Source organism: Sarcophilus harrisii, chromosome 2 (assembly GCF_902635505.1).
Source record: "Sarcophilus harrisii chromosome 2, mSarHar1.11, whole genome shotgun sequence".
Classification (NCBI taxonomy): domain Eukaryota; kingdom Metazoa; phylum Chordata; class Mammalia; order Dasyuromorphia; family Dasyuridae; genus Sarcophilus; species Sarcophilus harrisii.
The window spans coordinates 430,261,840-430,277,033 of record NC_045427.1 but is presented as its reverse complement, the minus strand read 5'-3'; the positions used below and the strand labels follow the sequence as shown (position 1 = coordinate 430,277,033).

At 39.3% G+C, this 15,194-nt stretch overlaps 1 protein-coding gene across 4 annotated transcripts in view; it reads left to right on the top strand.

Annotated features, from left to right (window-relative positions):
* The window catches only part of ARHGAP40 (Rho GTPase activating protein 40), a 117,794-nt gene extending 103,284 nt beyond the window's left edge, over window positions 1–14,510 (top strand). For all 4 annotated transcript variants that reach the window (XM_031954025.1, XM_003757001.4, XM_023507318.2 and 1 more), the window contains exons 13-16: window positions 4,811–4,971; window positions 6,799–6,854; window positions 11,224–11,342; window positions 12,325–14,510. In XM_031954025.1, the coding sequence (XP_031809885.1) occupies window positions 4,811–4,971; window positions 6,799–6,854; window positions 11,224–11,330 (324 nt within the window). In that variant the 3' untranslated portion in view covers window positions 11,331–11,342; window positions 12,325–14,510. The remainder of the gene's footprint in view (window positions 1–4,810; window positions 4,972–6,798; window positions 6,855–11,223; window positions 11,343–12,324) is intronic.
* The last annotated feature ends 684 nt before the right edge of the window (window positions 14,511–15,194 follow it).

Sequence of the window (15,194 nt, the reverse complement as noted above, 5' to 3'; positions counted from 1 at the left end):
GCTATTACCTTCTTTTTATAATTGAGGAAACTGAGGCATACAGAAGTTGTCACTTATTGCAGATCTCACAGCGATTACACGTCTGAGGCTGAATTTGAGCTCAGTTCTTCTGTCTCTAAACCCAGAGCTTTATCTGCTGAGCCACCAGAGAGGGGACCTCAGAAACAGTTCTCACTCAGCCCAAACCTAAACAGAAATTCCTTCTATGAGAATCTTAAGATAAGTGACCATCCAAACCCCTTTCGATCTCCAATGATGGTAAACCCATTATTCCCTTGAATCTCATTCCAATTTTGGAATTTTTCCCACTTCTTTACCTTTTCACCTACTAAATCTGTACAATTCCCATTCATTGCTTTTCATTCTTAACTCCTGGGATCAAGAAGAAAAGTCTGTTCTTTTCCCCCATGACAGCTCTTCCACTATTTGAAAGCACTTCTCATTTCCCACCCTAAGACCTCATTCACTGCCTGTGTTACCTTAAAGACACTCTCTGGGCCTTTTTATTTGTCTGCAAGATAAGGGGGTTGGACTAGATGACCTTTGACATCTCTTCCAGCTTTTAAATCTGTGGCCTTATTATCTCTGAACCTAAACCTCCTGGGAAATGACCGTGCTACGGTAGGTAGCTCTCTGACAGAGAGCAGGAAGAGGAGACAACGAGCACTACTTTTTTAGGGTTAACTGGCAGTTTTTCTGGAACCTTGGCTAGGGGATGAAGGGAAATTCTTGAGATTCAGGTATCTTGCCTACCCCAATGGTTCCGTTTCAGACGGGTCATTTTAAACAGAACCTAGGCTGTCTCTGAACACCTGGGGGCGCTCCAACTTTATTCCCAAATTCTAACTGGGCTGGCGATTCAATTTGGCTGAGAGGTTGTTTTTATGTATTTATTTATGTCGACAGCTCTTAGCACTGTGAAAAGACGGAGGCTGGCTGGCTGAATGTGAGCCATTGTTTTCAGCCTGGCTCCCTGGCACCCAATCCAGGGCTTCTCTGGGCTCTTTCCTAGGTGTCCCAGCTCCTCCCTCTGCCCAGGGGCTTGGGGCTGGGTGGGAGACCTTGGCAGCCCGATGCCCAGAGGCAGAGGAGGGGGTGTAGTTCCTGCCTAAAAACAAAGGGATTCAGAGCTTCAGCAGCCTCTTGGCCATGCAGAAGTGCTGAGTAAGAAGGACACTGCAGCTGAAAGCCCCCACCCTCATTTTGGGTTCTTGAATGTACCTATTTTGGGCTAAAACCCAGAAAAGTCTGTGTGAGCATGGGTGTCTGTGGTCCATTTTTCTCTCTCCTTAGCCTCCCAAGTCCATTGTATATGAGTGTTTGTTTGGTGGTGAAGGTGGAGCCCTGAGGCTGGAACCGGGAAAACTCATCTTCATGAGTTCAAATCTGGCTAACCTTGAGCAAATCAGTTTACCCTGTTTGCCTCAGTTTCCTCATCTGTAAAATGAGCTGAAGAGGGAAATGGCAAAACAACCAAAAAAAAAAAAAAAAAAAAGCCAAATGAGATCACAAAGATTCAGCCATGACTTAATAACAAAAAAGGGTCATTCACTGTGTTCACTTGCTATTTTATTAAACTTCCTGTGTTCACCCAATGTGTATGTATACATGTACATCCATGGTGGCTCTCTATTGCCTTTAGAACAACGTATTATGATCTCCCAAGTCAAGCTTTCTTCCCTAATTTTGCTCAATCTTTTCAGCTTTATTTCAAAATGAGGCTTATTTCATCCTTTCTCCTCTTCAATCAGATCGTGCTACTAACTTTTCTCTAGTTTTGCCCCAAATTTTTTCAGTCTGTTCCCCATTCCTGAAGCTCATTCATTCTCTCCTCCCCTCTGCCTTTTGAAACCATTCTCATCCTTCAAGGTAGATGTCAGTTTGTCCGTGCTCATACATGAAATACATGAAAAGTCGTTTACTAAGCACTTAGTATATACTAAGCACCGAGGATACAAATAGAAAAGTAAGACTTTCTGCTTTCGTGGAGCTTATATTTTAATTGAAAGACATTTAGTAACATTTAAATTATTAATTCAGTATATGAGAATTCACCTACAGAACTGATGGGGAAAACCTTAGCAGTCCTAAGAGTACAGAAATAGTTTTCTTCTTAAATTTTCTTAAGTGTACTTTGTCTCTTTCCTTTCACTATCTTATATTCTAAACTGTGTTGATAAATGTTTAATAACTGGCTCTTTTGAAGAGGAGGGGGCATTTCTGCACATGATACATTAAATTTTAATCTACGTTATTAATATTTTCACCAACATATCTTAAGTCTAGATGATCAACAAGTCAATAAATCAAATTCTGAGTTGTAGCGTTCGCCACAACACGCTGGAAATTTAATAATTGCCTAATTATACTTTACTCTTTGTGACCCCATTTAAGGATTTTCTTGCCAGAGATATTGAAGTGATTTGCCATTCCCTTCTCATTTTTCAGGTGAGGAAACTGAGGCAAGTAGAGTTAAGTGACTTGCCCAGTGTTACCCAACAAGTCTAAGGTCAGATTTGATGAGTCTTCCTGACTCTGTACCTGGCATTCTATTCACAGCAACACCCAGCTGCTCAGGCATGAACAACTCTGCTTATATCTTATGTGTACACATAGTGAATCCCTGCAGTGAATCTTAAGTTCCTTTGGAGTAGGAACTATTGTAATTTTTCATCTTTATACTTCTCCCTTCCCTCACTTCTACTTGCATATAAACCAACACTTTGATAGATCTGTGATCTCATAATTCACAGCTTTAGGGCTTGTCCAAGAGAATATTAAAATAAATAATAATAAAAAGGATAGTCTTTATAGCAGTGACCAGAATGAGATTATTAAAAACATATTGTAGAAGTAATAGCAATGTTCTGGGATGACTAGCTGTAAATGACATTGCCATTTTTAGTAGTACAATGATCCACAACTACACTGAAAGATTTATGTTGAAAAAGCCTATCTATACCCAGAAAAGGAACTGATTGTGTCTGAATACATATTAAAGCATTCTCTCTCCTCCTCTGTCTCTGTCTGTCTCTGTCTCTGTCTCTGTCTGTCTGTCTGTCTCTCTTTTTCTCTCTCTGTCTCTGTATGTGTCTCTTTCTCTCGCTTTAATTTTTCTTGAGGGTTTTTATTTTCATTAAGATAGGAGGTATACTGTTTTCTTTCACAACTTGACTTTATGGAAATGTTTAACTTCACATGTGGTTTCTTAATTGTGAGTGGGGATAAAGGAGAGAACCTAGAACTCAAAAATTAAAAAAAAACAAATGTAAAAAAATTTTTTGTCTGAAATGTAACTGGGGGAAAAAATTAAATAAATAAAATTCAGAAGAAAAGTACCAGTTCACAGGATTTTTGTAAGGATCAAGTGAAATAAGTTATTAAATATATTTTGTAAATCTTAAAAAAAAGAAAATATATTGTAGGTAGTTATTGAATTGTGCACTTTCCTGTTCAGCCTTCTAAAGTCTGTATCATTCATTTATTCACTCAATTAGCATTTATCAAACACCTCCTTTGTATGAGGCATTATGCAAAAACAAAACACTTATCCTCTATGACCTTAAATTCTCTCAGGAGAAGATACATGTGTACAGATAAGTAAATGCAAAATAGATATTTTTATAAGTTGTTTCAGAAGAGAAGACACTAACCCCTGGAAAAGAATTGACCTTGTTAAGAAGATGACAGCTAGGTGGGGCACAGTGGATAGGATTCTGACTTAGAATCAGTAAATTCAACCTCAGATACTTATTAGGTATACCACCCTTGGCAAGTCCCTCAATCCTGTCTGCCTCAGTTTCCTCATCTATAAAATGAGTTGGAGAAGTAAATGGCAAAGCATTCTGGTACCTCTGCCTAGAAACACCCAAATGAGGTCACAGAGAGGCAGACATGACTCCAGCAACTGAATAACCACAAATAACTCCCATCTCCTTGCCAAGAAAACCCCAAAGGGCAGCACGAAGATGGGAATGTGACTGAACAGCCACAATGAGATGGCACTCGAGGAGAGCCTTGAAGGAAGCCAGGGGCTCCGAAAGTAGAGAGGAGGAGGGAAGTACATTCCAGGCAGGGAAGACAAGAAGCAGAAAAAGGAGATGGAATGGAGAGTACACACATGTCAGATCCACAGGCATTTGTGAGTGTAACTATCATATACCAGGGACCTGCTAAAGGCTGGAAATACAAATCTGTGTAGAAAGAAAAGCAGTTCCTTCCCTCAAGGAGCTTACATTCTAATGGGAGAAGATAATCTGAAAGGAAGCTGAAAAATGATGAAAGTACCTGGTGAATTGGACATTGTAAAGCAATTCTGCAGAGGAATGAGACGTGGCTGGTCGGGGCTATTGTTGTTTAGTTCTTCAATCCTGTCCAATTCTTTCTGACCCCATGAACCATACTATGCATTTCTTGGCAAAGGTACCAGAGTAATTGGCCATTTATGTTTCCCTTGGATTAAGGCAAACAGAAGATCATACAGGTTATAAGGGTTTTAGGCTGAACTTGAACTCGGATCTCCTGACTCCAGATTCAGCATTCTATTCCCTGAGCCAATCTAGTAAGTTTGGGCTTTTTCCTTAAACAGAAAGCTCTGGGAAGAATCAGTTAATCACAGGGAGAAAGGTCCAAGGGCAGAGGGTACTTCCAGTGGGAGAAATCTAGAGGTGGGACGATCTTGCAGGGAGGGCATTGTAGAGAAAGTCTAGAGAGTCAGGGGTGCAGCCTATGGAGCAGTGAGAGGAACCCTGTTCTCCTTTAACGAGTCTCTCATGTCTGTACTTGCATGTGTGTGTCCTTCATTCCTCAGCCATCCAAAGTGGTGAAAATCCAGGCTGCTCTGCTCCTGAAGGACTGCTTGGAAGTACATCTCCATAACGGCACCAAAGCAGCTGATGTGCTGAAGCAGTTCCAGAGGCACCTCTGCTCCAACAGCTGGAACGTCATGAATACTGTCAGCCCCGTCCAATGGTAACTCCTGCCTGGAAACTCGGGGGGCTAGTGAGCAGTCTGACAGTGATGGAAAGAGTGTCGCGTTCAGAACCAGCGGACCCTAGTTTTAATATTGCTTCTGCAGTTTAGCTTGCCCCTATAAAAATTAAACGATGTTTAGCCTTCTCACCTCCTAAGTGCTTTGTTCTAACCACTAAGCTTTTGGATAAGTGTGTCCTCTGGTCCTCAGTTTTTCCTTCTATAAAATGAAAGGGTTACGCTGGGGTCTCTAAAATACCTTCCTACTTTAAATGCAGATGGGGTACTGGACTTCAGACTGGAAGACCCCTAGATTCACATCCCAGAATTGCTTAACTATCTCTGTAAACTTACATAAGTCGGTTTCCTCCTCTGTAAAATGTGAGTGTTGGACTAGATGACCTCTAAGGTTCCTTTTAACTCTTGAGTCTCTGATGGCATGATGATGTCAGAACATAACCTTAGCACTGAATACTAGCTCATATGTCCCCAAAGATCTTTAAAAGGCACTAATGGTATAAAGGGAAAGAATCCTCTCCTCTCAGAGAAAAAAGTGAATTTGAGCAGTGTCTGGGCAATGTTTTGAAGAACAGCTGGCCTCTTAGTTATTTAATATCCACTCATGCCTTGGTCTTAGAGGGAAAAGTGACTTTTGTGGAAGAAGAGGATAATAATTTCCATTTCTATAATGCTTCTATATTCTAAATAATCTACATAACTCTTACAGATTTTTCTTATATATCATAGGATTTAGAACTGAAAGTGATCTTATAATTAATTTAGTCCAATTACTACAGTTCAGAGATACAGAAACTGTAACCTGAGAGAGAAAATTATTTGTCCAAAAGTAGTCGATATCAAAATTCCAATTCAAACTCAGTTAAGATAACACAGAGCTCAAATTATTCCATAACAAGTATTATCTCAAGGAAAACCATCTGCCAATGAATGTAACAGACTAAGGTTCCAGACCTTCTTATGTTACCATACCTTTGCCCACTCCCAGCAAGAAGGGAGGGAAGTAAGGAAGGTAGGTAGATGACTTAAAGTTGGTTTCTGCTTTCCTATCCCTTACCCTTGGGTGATTGTTCATTTGATTTAGTTTTCTGCAGACCTCTATATATTGAGCATGTCATTCATTCAGCTATATTCTTTGCTCACCTTGTGAAGATCTGGTATGCAGTTCTGGTACATGCCTTTGTACTTTTCCCTGACCAGACCATAATATCTAGAGCTGGAGAGGAGCTTAGAGATAAATTATCCATTCCTATCTCTTCACTTTACAAAGGAGAAACTAGTCTGAGAATGAGTGATGGACTTGTGACAAGATTACACTTAAGAGATCAGTGGGATCTTCACTTCCAGGTGTAAGGTCATTTGTTGTTGTTTTGTTCTGATTTTTCTCTTCCAATATGATTCATAAAGAAATGTGTATTTGAAAAGTTAGTAACCAGAAAAAAAGGAAAAGCTATAAGAGAAAAAAAAAAGAATAGTTGTGGAGTCATTAAAGAGTTCCCCACTCATGCTGGAGAGGTATTTTGGAGTAGGTAAAAAGGATGTTGCATTTCAAGTCAAAAAACTTTATTTCTACTTACTACTTAGGTAATAACTGATGACAAGTCACTTAATGATGCTGAGCCTTAACTGACTCAACTATAAAATGAAGAGTTTAGATTAAATGGTTCCTGAGTCTCTTTTGGGTGGTTGTTTGAAAAGTGTTTTGCAAATCTTAAAATCCCAGTGAAATGAGAGCTTTTATCATTATGAATGTCTTTGGGCCATCCTCAGTGAGGATGTATCACTGTGTCTTTTTTCTGTGTCCTGCAGTAATGGGCCTGTTGAATCATCAAATCTACTCCTCTATGAAGTCGGTGGAAACATAAGTAAGTCTGTCTTTGGACTTTTCAGACAATTACTTGGGCAGTGATCCACTCCACCAGTCATTCTTTCTTTGAGTAGGGACACATCTATGAAGACAATCAAAGAGGAAATCTTCTAGGTTGTGAGATTTTATTTATTCACTCACTCATTCATTAGCTCAATATTCAATCACCCACTATCTGGGCCTTGTATTTAAGACTGGGGAAAACCAAATGTAGCTCAATGAAAAGAGCGCTGGATTTGAAATTAAATAACCTAGATTCTATTGAAGAAAAAAATAATAATACTGTTGCTGTCCTCTCTTTTTAGTTTCAACTCTTCCAGGACAATTTGTGTGATTATTTTTCAATTCACTAAACATTTATTCAATGGCTACTATGTGCCAGGTACTGTGCTAAGTGCTGGGGATTATAATTTTAAAAAAGAGAGAATCTTTACCCTTAAGGAACTTAGAATCTAAGGAAGATAACATGCAAAAGGAGGCAGGAAAATGGGGGTCAGGGAGAAGCAGAGACACCAGGGGGTCCCTGATAGGCAGCATTTGATCTAGGCAGAGTAGCAGATACAAAAGTCCAACTTCTGCCCTTTGTAAAGAAAGGTATAATGCCTTTTGGCTCAACTCAATACCCCAAGATGATTATAAGAAGCATTATAGATATCACAAGGAAGTAAATAATTTTTTTATACTTTGTTTTTTTTTAAATAGCTTTTTGTTTATAAGTTATATGGATGGGTAATTTTACAGCATTGACAATTGCCAAACCTTTTGTTCTAATTTTTCCCCTCCTTCCCCCCACCCCCTCCCCTAGATGGCAGGATGACCAGTAGATATTAAATATACTTTTATTTTTGCCAAAAAAAAATTTTTTTAAATATGCTTCCACAGGTCAAAGCCTGATTCCTTTTAATTAATTAACTTCTGTGTCCATAGCTGAGTCACTTAACTCGTTTGGGATTTCTTCATCTATAAAATGAGAAATAGAGTTTAATGACTTCTAAAGTCTCCTTCAGCTCTGAAGTCTATGATCATATAAACACAACCTAACAGGGGAGATACTGTAGGTGCTCAGATAATTTTAACATGAAAGTGTCTTTAAATGCCTTAACAGAGGTGAAAAGTGTTTTGAGGGTTCAGAGGTAGAAGCTATTGTTTCTGACTGGAAGGGAAGAGAGAGAGCATCTGATTTGGGCAGCAGGGCCGAGTATGAAGTTGAGGATTTGGCATCAGGTTTTGACTGGGTTTAAAAAGATCAGGCAAAAATCCATCTAGTCATTTTAGCCTTCCGCTCCATAGTCTTCAGTGGATCCTTATTGTCTCCTGAGTAAAGCTCAAGTTCCTCTGCCTTACTTTAAAGGTCTTTCATTATCTAATGTTATACCTTTCTAAACCTATTTTATATAACTTCTCTTTGAATATCCCAAATTTTAGGGAAACTGTACATTTCTTACTCTCTGAATAACTATATGCTCTCCCACCTGATACCTTTACTCACAACATTCCCTTTTGCCAGGATTTTTTTTTCCTTCTTTTCCTTTTTTTTCCCCTCCTTAATTCCTGTGAAGCCCTTAAAGTCCAACTCATTCTATCTTCTCTAATAAACCTACCTAGTTATGACTCAGACTTTACTTAGCTTTCTGATGCATTTGTCAGTTAATATTTAAATTTATTGTTATCTCTATTTGTGTCACATTCATCTCCTTTGCCTAATGCTCTCTGAAACCAGTCAAGCCAGGCAATAAACATAATTAAGCCCTATGTCCCAGGCTAGGTAGTGGGGATATAAAAAAAAAAGTGAAAGACATTTCCTGTCCTCAGAGAGGTAGCAGAATAAAGGGATATTTATCTCATGTAAATTTTGTATCTATTCCCATATTTACTAGTTCACTCTATATAATAGGTGATTCTTGTTTGTTGTTGTTTGTTATTATTTTTGAGGCAATCAAGGTTAAATGACTTGCCCAGAGTCATAAAGCTAGTAAGAGTCTTAGGCTGAATTTGAATCCAGATCCTCCTGACTCAGAGCTGATATTCTATCCATTGTGCCTCCTAAGCTGCTCCATGATAGGTTTAAAAAAATTTTTTTTTCCCCTTTCCCTTTCTTTTCTTCAGTAGCATTTTATTTTCCCAAGTACATGTAAAGATAGTTTTCAATATTCATTTTTATAAAATTTTTGTGTTACGAATTTTTCTCCTCTTCCTTACCTTCCCTTTCCCCAAGAAAGCAAATAATCTGATATAGGTTAGATACAACATTCATTTTTGTAAGATTTTGAGTTTCAGATTCTTTTCTCCTTTCTTCTCCAAGATAGCCAACAATCTGATATAGGTTATACATGTATGGTCATTTTGAACATACTTTCATATTCGTCCATGATAAGTTTTGTATTAGTATTTCATTTTTCCAAATATAAGCAAAAATAGTTCTCAACTTTCACCTTTGCAAAACCTTATGTTCCAGATTTTTTTCCCTTTTCTCCTCCCTTCCAGCCTTCCTAAGTTAGCAAGCAATCCAGTATAGGTTAAACATATACAGTTCTCTTAAACATATTTCTATATTCATCATATTGCTCACAAATATCAGATCAAAAGGAAAAGAAAAACACAAAAAAGAAAAAAAAAATAAGCATACGAACAACAAAAGGTGAAAATACTATGTTTTGATCCACATTCAGTTTCCATCCCTAGGTGTGGATTGCCTTGAATCATTGCATTGCTAAGAAGAACCATGATAATCACCTAATCTTGCTGTTACTATGTACAGTGTTCTCTTGGTTCTTCTCACTTCACTTAGTATTAGTTCATGTAGTTCATCAAACTGATGAACATTCACTCAATTTCCACTTCCTTGTCATTACAAAAAGAGACGTTAGAAACATTTTTGCCTTTCCCACATGGGGCCTTTCCCCTCTTTTATCCACATTCATTTTTGAAAGATTTTGAATCCAAATTTTTTCTCCTTCCTCAAAAGACAGCAAGCAATCTGATATTGGTTATACTTGTACAATCATTTTAAACATACTTCCGTATTAATCCATGATTGTTTTTTAGGAAATGTTTAATGAACAACTGGTATGGAAAGATTTAGGGACTCAGAATTAGGACAGTTAGGAATGAGGTTAAAAATGAGATTTAGAGTCGAGCTGTGGCTATGAGATACAGAATATTTTTCTATGGAAAGCTAACCATCCCCTACAAAGATGTAATTCATGGCTTTGACCTCCTAAGTTCTATATTCTAATCATTTCCTAATTACCGCAGGCCAGATATTTCTCTCCAGAATGGTGGGCGATGTGGGTTTAGAGCATAGTCTTGCATGTTTCATAGTTTACATGGTTACAAGGCAATTCAACAAGAATCTTATAAAATCCATGGAATATTCCCAATCCATGTAAGTTCAGCAAATGAACTTTGTCAGAAATGTTTGTGGAAACAGCATTGAACAGCATACAGATTTGAATCTCAACTTTGATATTTAGTAACTAGATGACCTGGAAAAAGACTTTCCATTTCTCTACCTCTCAGTGTCTTCATCTATACAATTAATACGTGTTGTTTCTCCTTTGTTCTCAAAGAAGACCATAACATCAGGGAGGTGATGCCATAACATGCAGGGGAATTAGGTGAGGGAGAGCTGTGCAGGGTCACCTGCCTCACTTTCTCCTCTAGAGCCATCTGTGTCCTGTGGCCAGATGTAGATCAGGACAATTGGGGATGGCCCTGGATGAAATGGGATCCCTTTATTTTTTTTTTAAGCAAAAATCTTCAACAATATTTAGATTACATGGGGAAGGGAGTGTTGGAAACTTAAAAACCCTATAGATATGCTCTTTTTATTTTTTTCTTGTTTTCCTGTTCCTCTTTTTTTCCGTTTATTTTCTTTTCTTGCAGCTTTGATACTTATTAATTGTATATCCTGGCACTCAACTTGTTTACCTATACAATAAAAATTTTCATTATATGGGGAAAGGTCTTTGGAAACTTTAAAACTGTAGGTAAAAATGTTATTTCTCTACCTTCTCTTCCTGTTGCTATTTTTGCTCTCCACTTGCTCTTTTTTCTCTTCTCTGTCCTCCTCTTCCTCCTTTTCTTTTCCCACTTTTCTTTGTCCCTTCTGCTCTTTTGTCTGATATCTATTAGGTTGTATGACCTTGGAAAACTCATTTTACTTCATTTGACCCTTTGCTTCTTCATCTGTGCAATAAAGGCTTGCATTACCTAAAAGCATTATCTTTGAAAACTGTAAAATCCTCCAAATAGAAAGCTGTCTTCTTTTTCTTCCTCTTCTTTCTCTTCCTGTTGTCTTTTTTTCCTGCCTCTTCTATTTTCACCAGCATTGATAGCTATTTTTCAATTGTCCCTTTGCCCCACAGGTGAACATTGCCTGGATCCAGACACCTACCTTCTAGACTTGTACCATACCAACCCCCATGGGGAATGGGTCATCAAACAGAGTCCCACCTTACCCCGAACACTTTAGGAGGTTAACAAGGTAGGTGACTTCTTTTGCACTTTGGTCCTGGGTAAAGATAAGCAGCCACATCTAAGGTGACATAGGGCCTTATTTCCTGCTGAGAGCTGCCTTCACTCTCTTGATAGGGAGCTGTCAAACATTCTTCTTTGCCCTTAAGTGGAGAAGCTTTCAACATGAGATTGTCAAAACTACAAATTAATATGTTTCGTTGTATTTTTATTTCCTTAAACATTTTCCCAAATACATTTTCATCTGGTTCCCTCTTAGGAATTTTATGGTAAAATAAAATTCTGCTATAGTACAGCTTCCCTGAGAAGTGGCTATTCAGCCTTTTACTTAATGACGTCCAGTGATGGGGAACTCACTATCTACTAGAGCCAGTCTTTATAATTTGGGCTAATTTAAACTATCAAAAAGTCATCCCTTATAACAAACAGTACACTACCTCTTGGCAACGTCTGTCCATGGCTTTAAGTTATAATCTCTGACACCAAATGGAATAAACCTAATCTTCTTCCTCAGGATAAATTTTCAAATACTTGAATCTAGTATTTCTTGTTAAGTTTTTTCTCTATATTAGATATACGTAGTTATTCCATTGATGCTATTTTGTCCCGGGCATTCAGGTCCTTCACCCATCTGTGTCCCCATTGCTTCATACGCTCACTGCCCTTCTTAAAGTATTATACCTAGAATGGAACATAGTATTTTACCTGTGGCCAGAGGGTCTGCCATGGTGGAAACTGAAGAGAAAGGCTCAACATTTAGGTTTGATAGGGAGAACTTCCTAACGATCAAAAGTGGAATGGATTCTCTTGGGAGGAGGATGCATGTTTCCCCATTACTGGAGGTCTTTGAGCCTATCCTGGCTGGTCACTTGTCAGAGCTGCAATGGAGGGGATTCTTGCTTAAATCCTAACTGGGATTGTTGATTTTTAGATCCCTTTAGATTCTGAAGTTGCTTAGATTTGTTTTGTATTTTGTTCTATTTATACCGTAGGGTCAGAAAGAAAGAAGAGCAGCAGGAAGAACATTTTTTTCCTTTTGAGTACTTCCAGTACCTTTAGCTGGAAGATGTGCAGAATTCAACCTGAAGGTGGGCAGAGATGTGGAAGCTACAGATCACTTCATGTTCCAAAGAACCCAGCTGATCAGCAGCACAGTGCCTGTCATTAGTGATGTGTGAATAATGCATTTAGGTGGGCAGACATCCTCCTGTACAGCATTCCAGCCAGTAGTTGCCCAGAAACCAACCTGACAGTGAAATCCTTGCTCATTCTTGGGCAGTGACTCATAGAAGAGAGAGAGAGAACAAAGTCCTAGAAACTGCAATTCTGAAAGAAAATTGTGCAGCTGAGAAAGACATTCCCATTTTGGAAAGCTTTGTGGCTATTGCTCCTAAGAACAACTCCCTCGTGTTTCTGTTAGTCACACGAGTTCTCTGCTGCTATGAGATGCAGTAGTCTTTCCTAGACAAACTCCATCCTCCATCCTGCTCTGCATTAGGGCAGTCATCTTCATCTGTATCTGGCTGCTGGACCCAGGTGGTTCTGGAGGGGAAAGTGAGGCAGGAGACCTTGCACAGCCTCCCTCCCCCAAATCCAATTCACTTACGTATCATGGTCCTCTTCAGGAACTAAGGTCGAACAACACATTCTACTAAAAGACTTGCCCCCAGAAGGAGGATGAGGCTGTTAACACTTAGTCAGCTTCCTCAGCTGCCTACTCTGACTTTCCCAAGTGATTCTGTCCTCATTCATGAGATTGTGGAATCACTCCCCCCACAGTCATTGGTCATTGTCCAGGAATCCAATGGCGTGTTAGGGGTTTTTGAAGTTATATTTTGACCCTTTCTTGTCAGTTCAATGACCCAGTATTACTTTTTGCTTAAGAAGCACCCAGTGTCTTAACTTTTAAAAATTGTGTCTGAAGTCTGTTTCCCCCTTGGAAATCCCTGCTCCATATCAGAGATTGCTCGGGAATCTTTCCTTCTCTGACCTTGCTGATGACACTGGGAGAAGTCCAGTGCCCTGAGCCATGTTGCCCTACCCCCTTGCCTCAGAACTGTCTACCTATTGATAGCTAATGCATCTTGTGGAATGTAGTTTGCTTTGGGGATGTGATGTTTGTGCCTTTCTGTTGTGGATATATTACAGTCCCGCTTCACTATCTCCAAATAGAGACAGGCAACGCCAGGGAAACTAGGCACAGCCCCTCGTGGTTTGGCCAGGTGGGAGATGGGGGCTGGACCCTCCTGCCCTTGGCCCGTCTCCAGATGTGGTCAGGGCTGAATGTGTGCCTCTAGCCATGACTGGGGAGGCGGAGGAGACATAGTTCTCTGACCCTGGTGCACACAGTTGCAACATCCCACAAGGTTGTGAGAGGCCAGTGGTCCCAGCCTGGCCCAAGACCAAGTGGGTAGGATGCAGCCCCGGGCCATGGGGTTTCCTCCAGAATGACTCCATGCACCAGGACACAACATTGGGCTTCTCTCACTTGCTCCTTAAGCATCTCTGATCCTTCTCACTCCCTTGCTGCCTCCCCTCCATAGATTAGTACTGTTTGCTCCAGACAACCACGTGTCCTGAGAAACTCTGGTACTTCTGGGCCTCTGTGAGTTTTATCACCATCCTTTGGGCTCAGCTGTGCTTGTGGCCAAGAGAAATGGCAACACGGAGCTTCAGGAACCCATCAAAGAGACCTAGCTTTTTCAGGGAGATTGCTGTGAATTTGATGGTGCAGTAACTGGCCTGGGATCCAAGACCCTTTGGCAGGCCCCTTAACCTTTTCCTTGATAAATGGGGTTTGAGTGTGGTAGGGTGGTGCTGGCTGATCTCTGAGGTCCCTTGCAATCATCTCTTGACTTCAAATCATGGAGCAGCAAGAGAGGCTATTCTTGGGACAGAATTTAAATTGAAGGTGTCAGCACTGTGAGCACAGACAGGAGTGATAGGAGTGTCAGATTTGGTGCTGAAAGGGACCTTAGAGATCATTCCATCCGAGGTCTTCATTTTTTATGAATGAATAAAAACAAGTTGAAAAAAGTGAGATGACTTACCCAGGTTTGCAGAGACAAGATTGACACCCCGGGATTCTTTCAATGACCTCACACAGGTGTTCCCACCATTTTTTATTTCCTTGTTTGTCAGAGAAGAAAATGAAGAGGTTAAAACACCAAAACTTTTGTTGTTATTGAATTCATTTTCTTTTCATTTTTAAAAATTATATTTAAAATTAGTTTCAATAATAAAGATAAGGAAAAATTTACATCTTTTCAGTTTTATGTCCTTTAAGATTTTTCCATCCCTTCTCCAACTTTCAGTGGATGACACTATCATATCCTAGGAGGTAACATAATAGGTTTGAGTGAAAGATGCTTTTTGATGCTTTTCAACTGATTTATGCTAAAGTATTTAAACAACAGGTTTCAACCAAGATGGTTAAGTTACCATATAATGAAAGCAGAAGAGAGACACTATTGTCTGGGCTGTTTAAGATTTATGAGTTATTGTGTGTAGTGGCAAGAACTCTGAGCTAAACCTCAAGAAACCTGAGTTCCGGTGCTCAGTCTGCCTCTGTCTTGTTGTATGAACCTGGATGGCTAATTCAGCATCAAATGAATTAATAATTTGTTACATTTAGGAAAATTGCACATTTAATCCATGTCTGATTGCTTGCAGTCTTGGGAAAGAGGGGAAATTTTGGAACACAAGATTTTGCAAAAGTGAATGTTGAAAACTGTCTTTGGAGTCATTTGGAAAAATAAAATACTATTTTAAAAAGGATTGGACAATAAAAATAATCAATTAAAAAGATTTTAAAAGAGAGAAACTATTTGTAAAGTGTTGGCACTTTTTAAGTTCCTAGTAA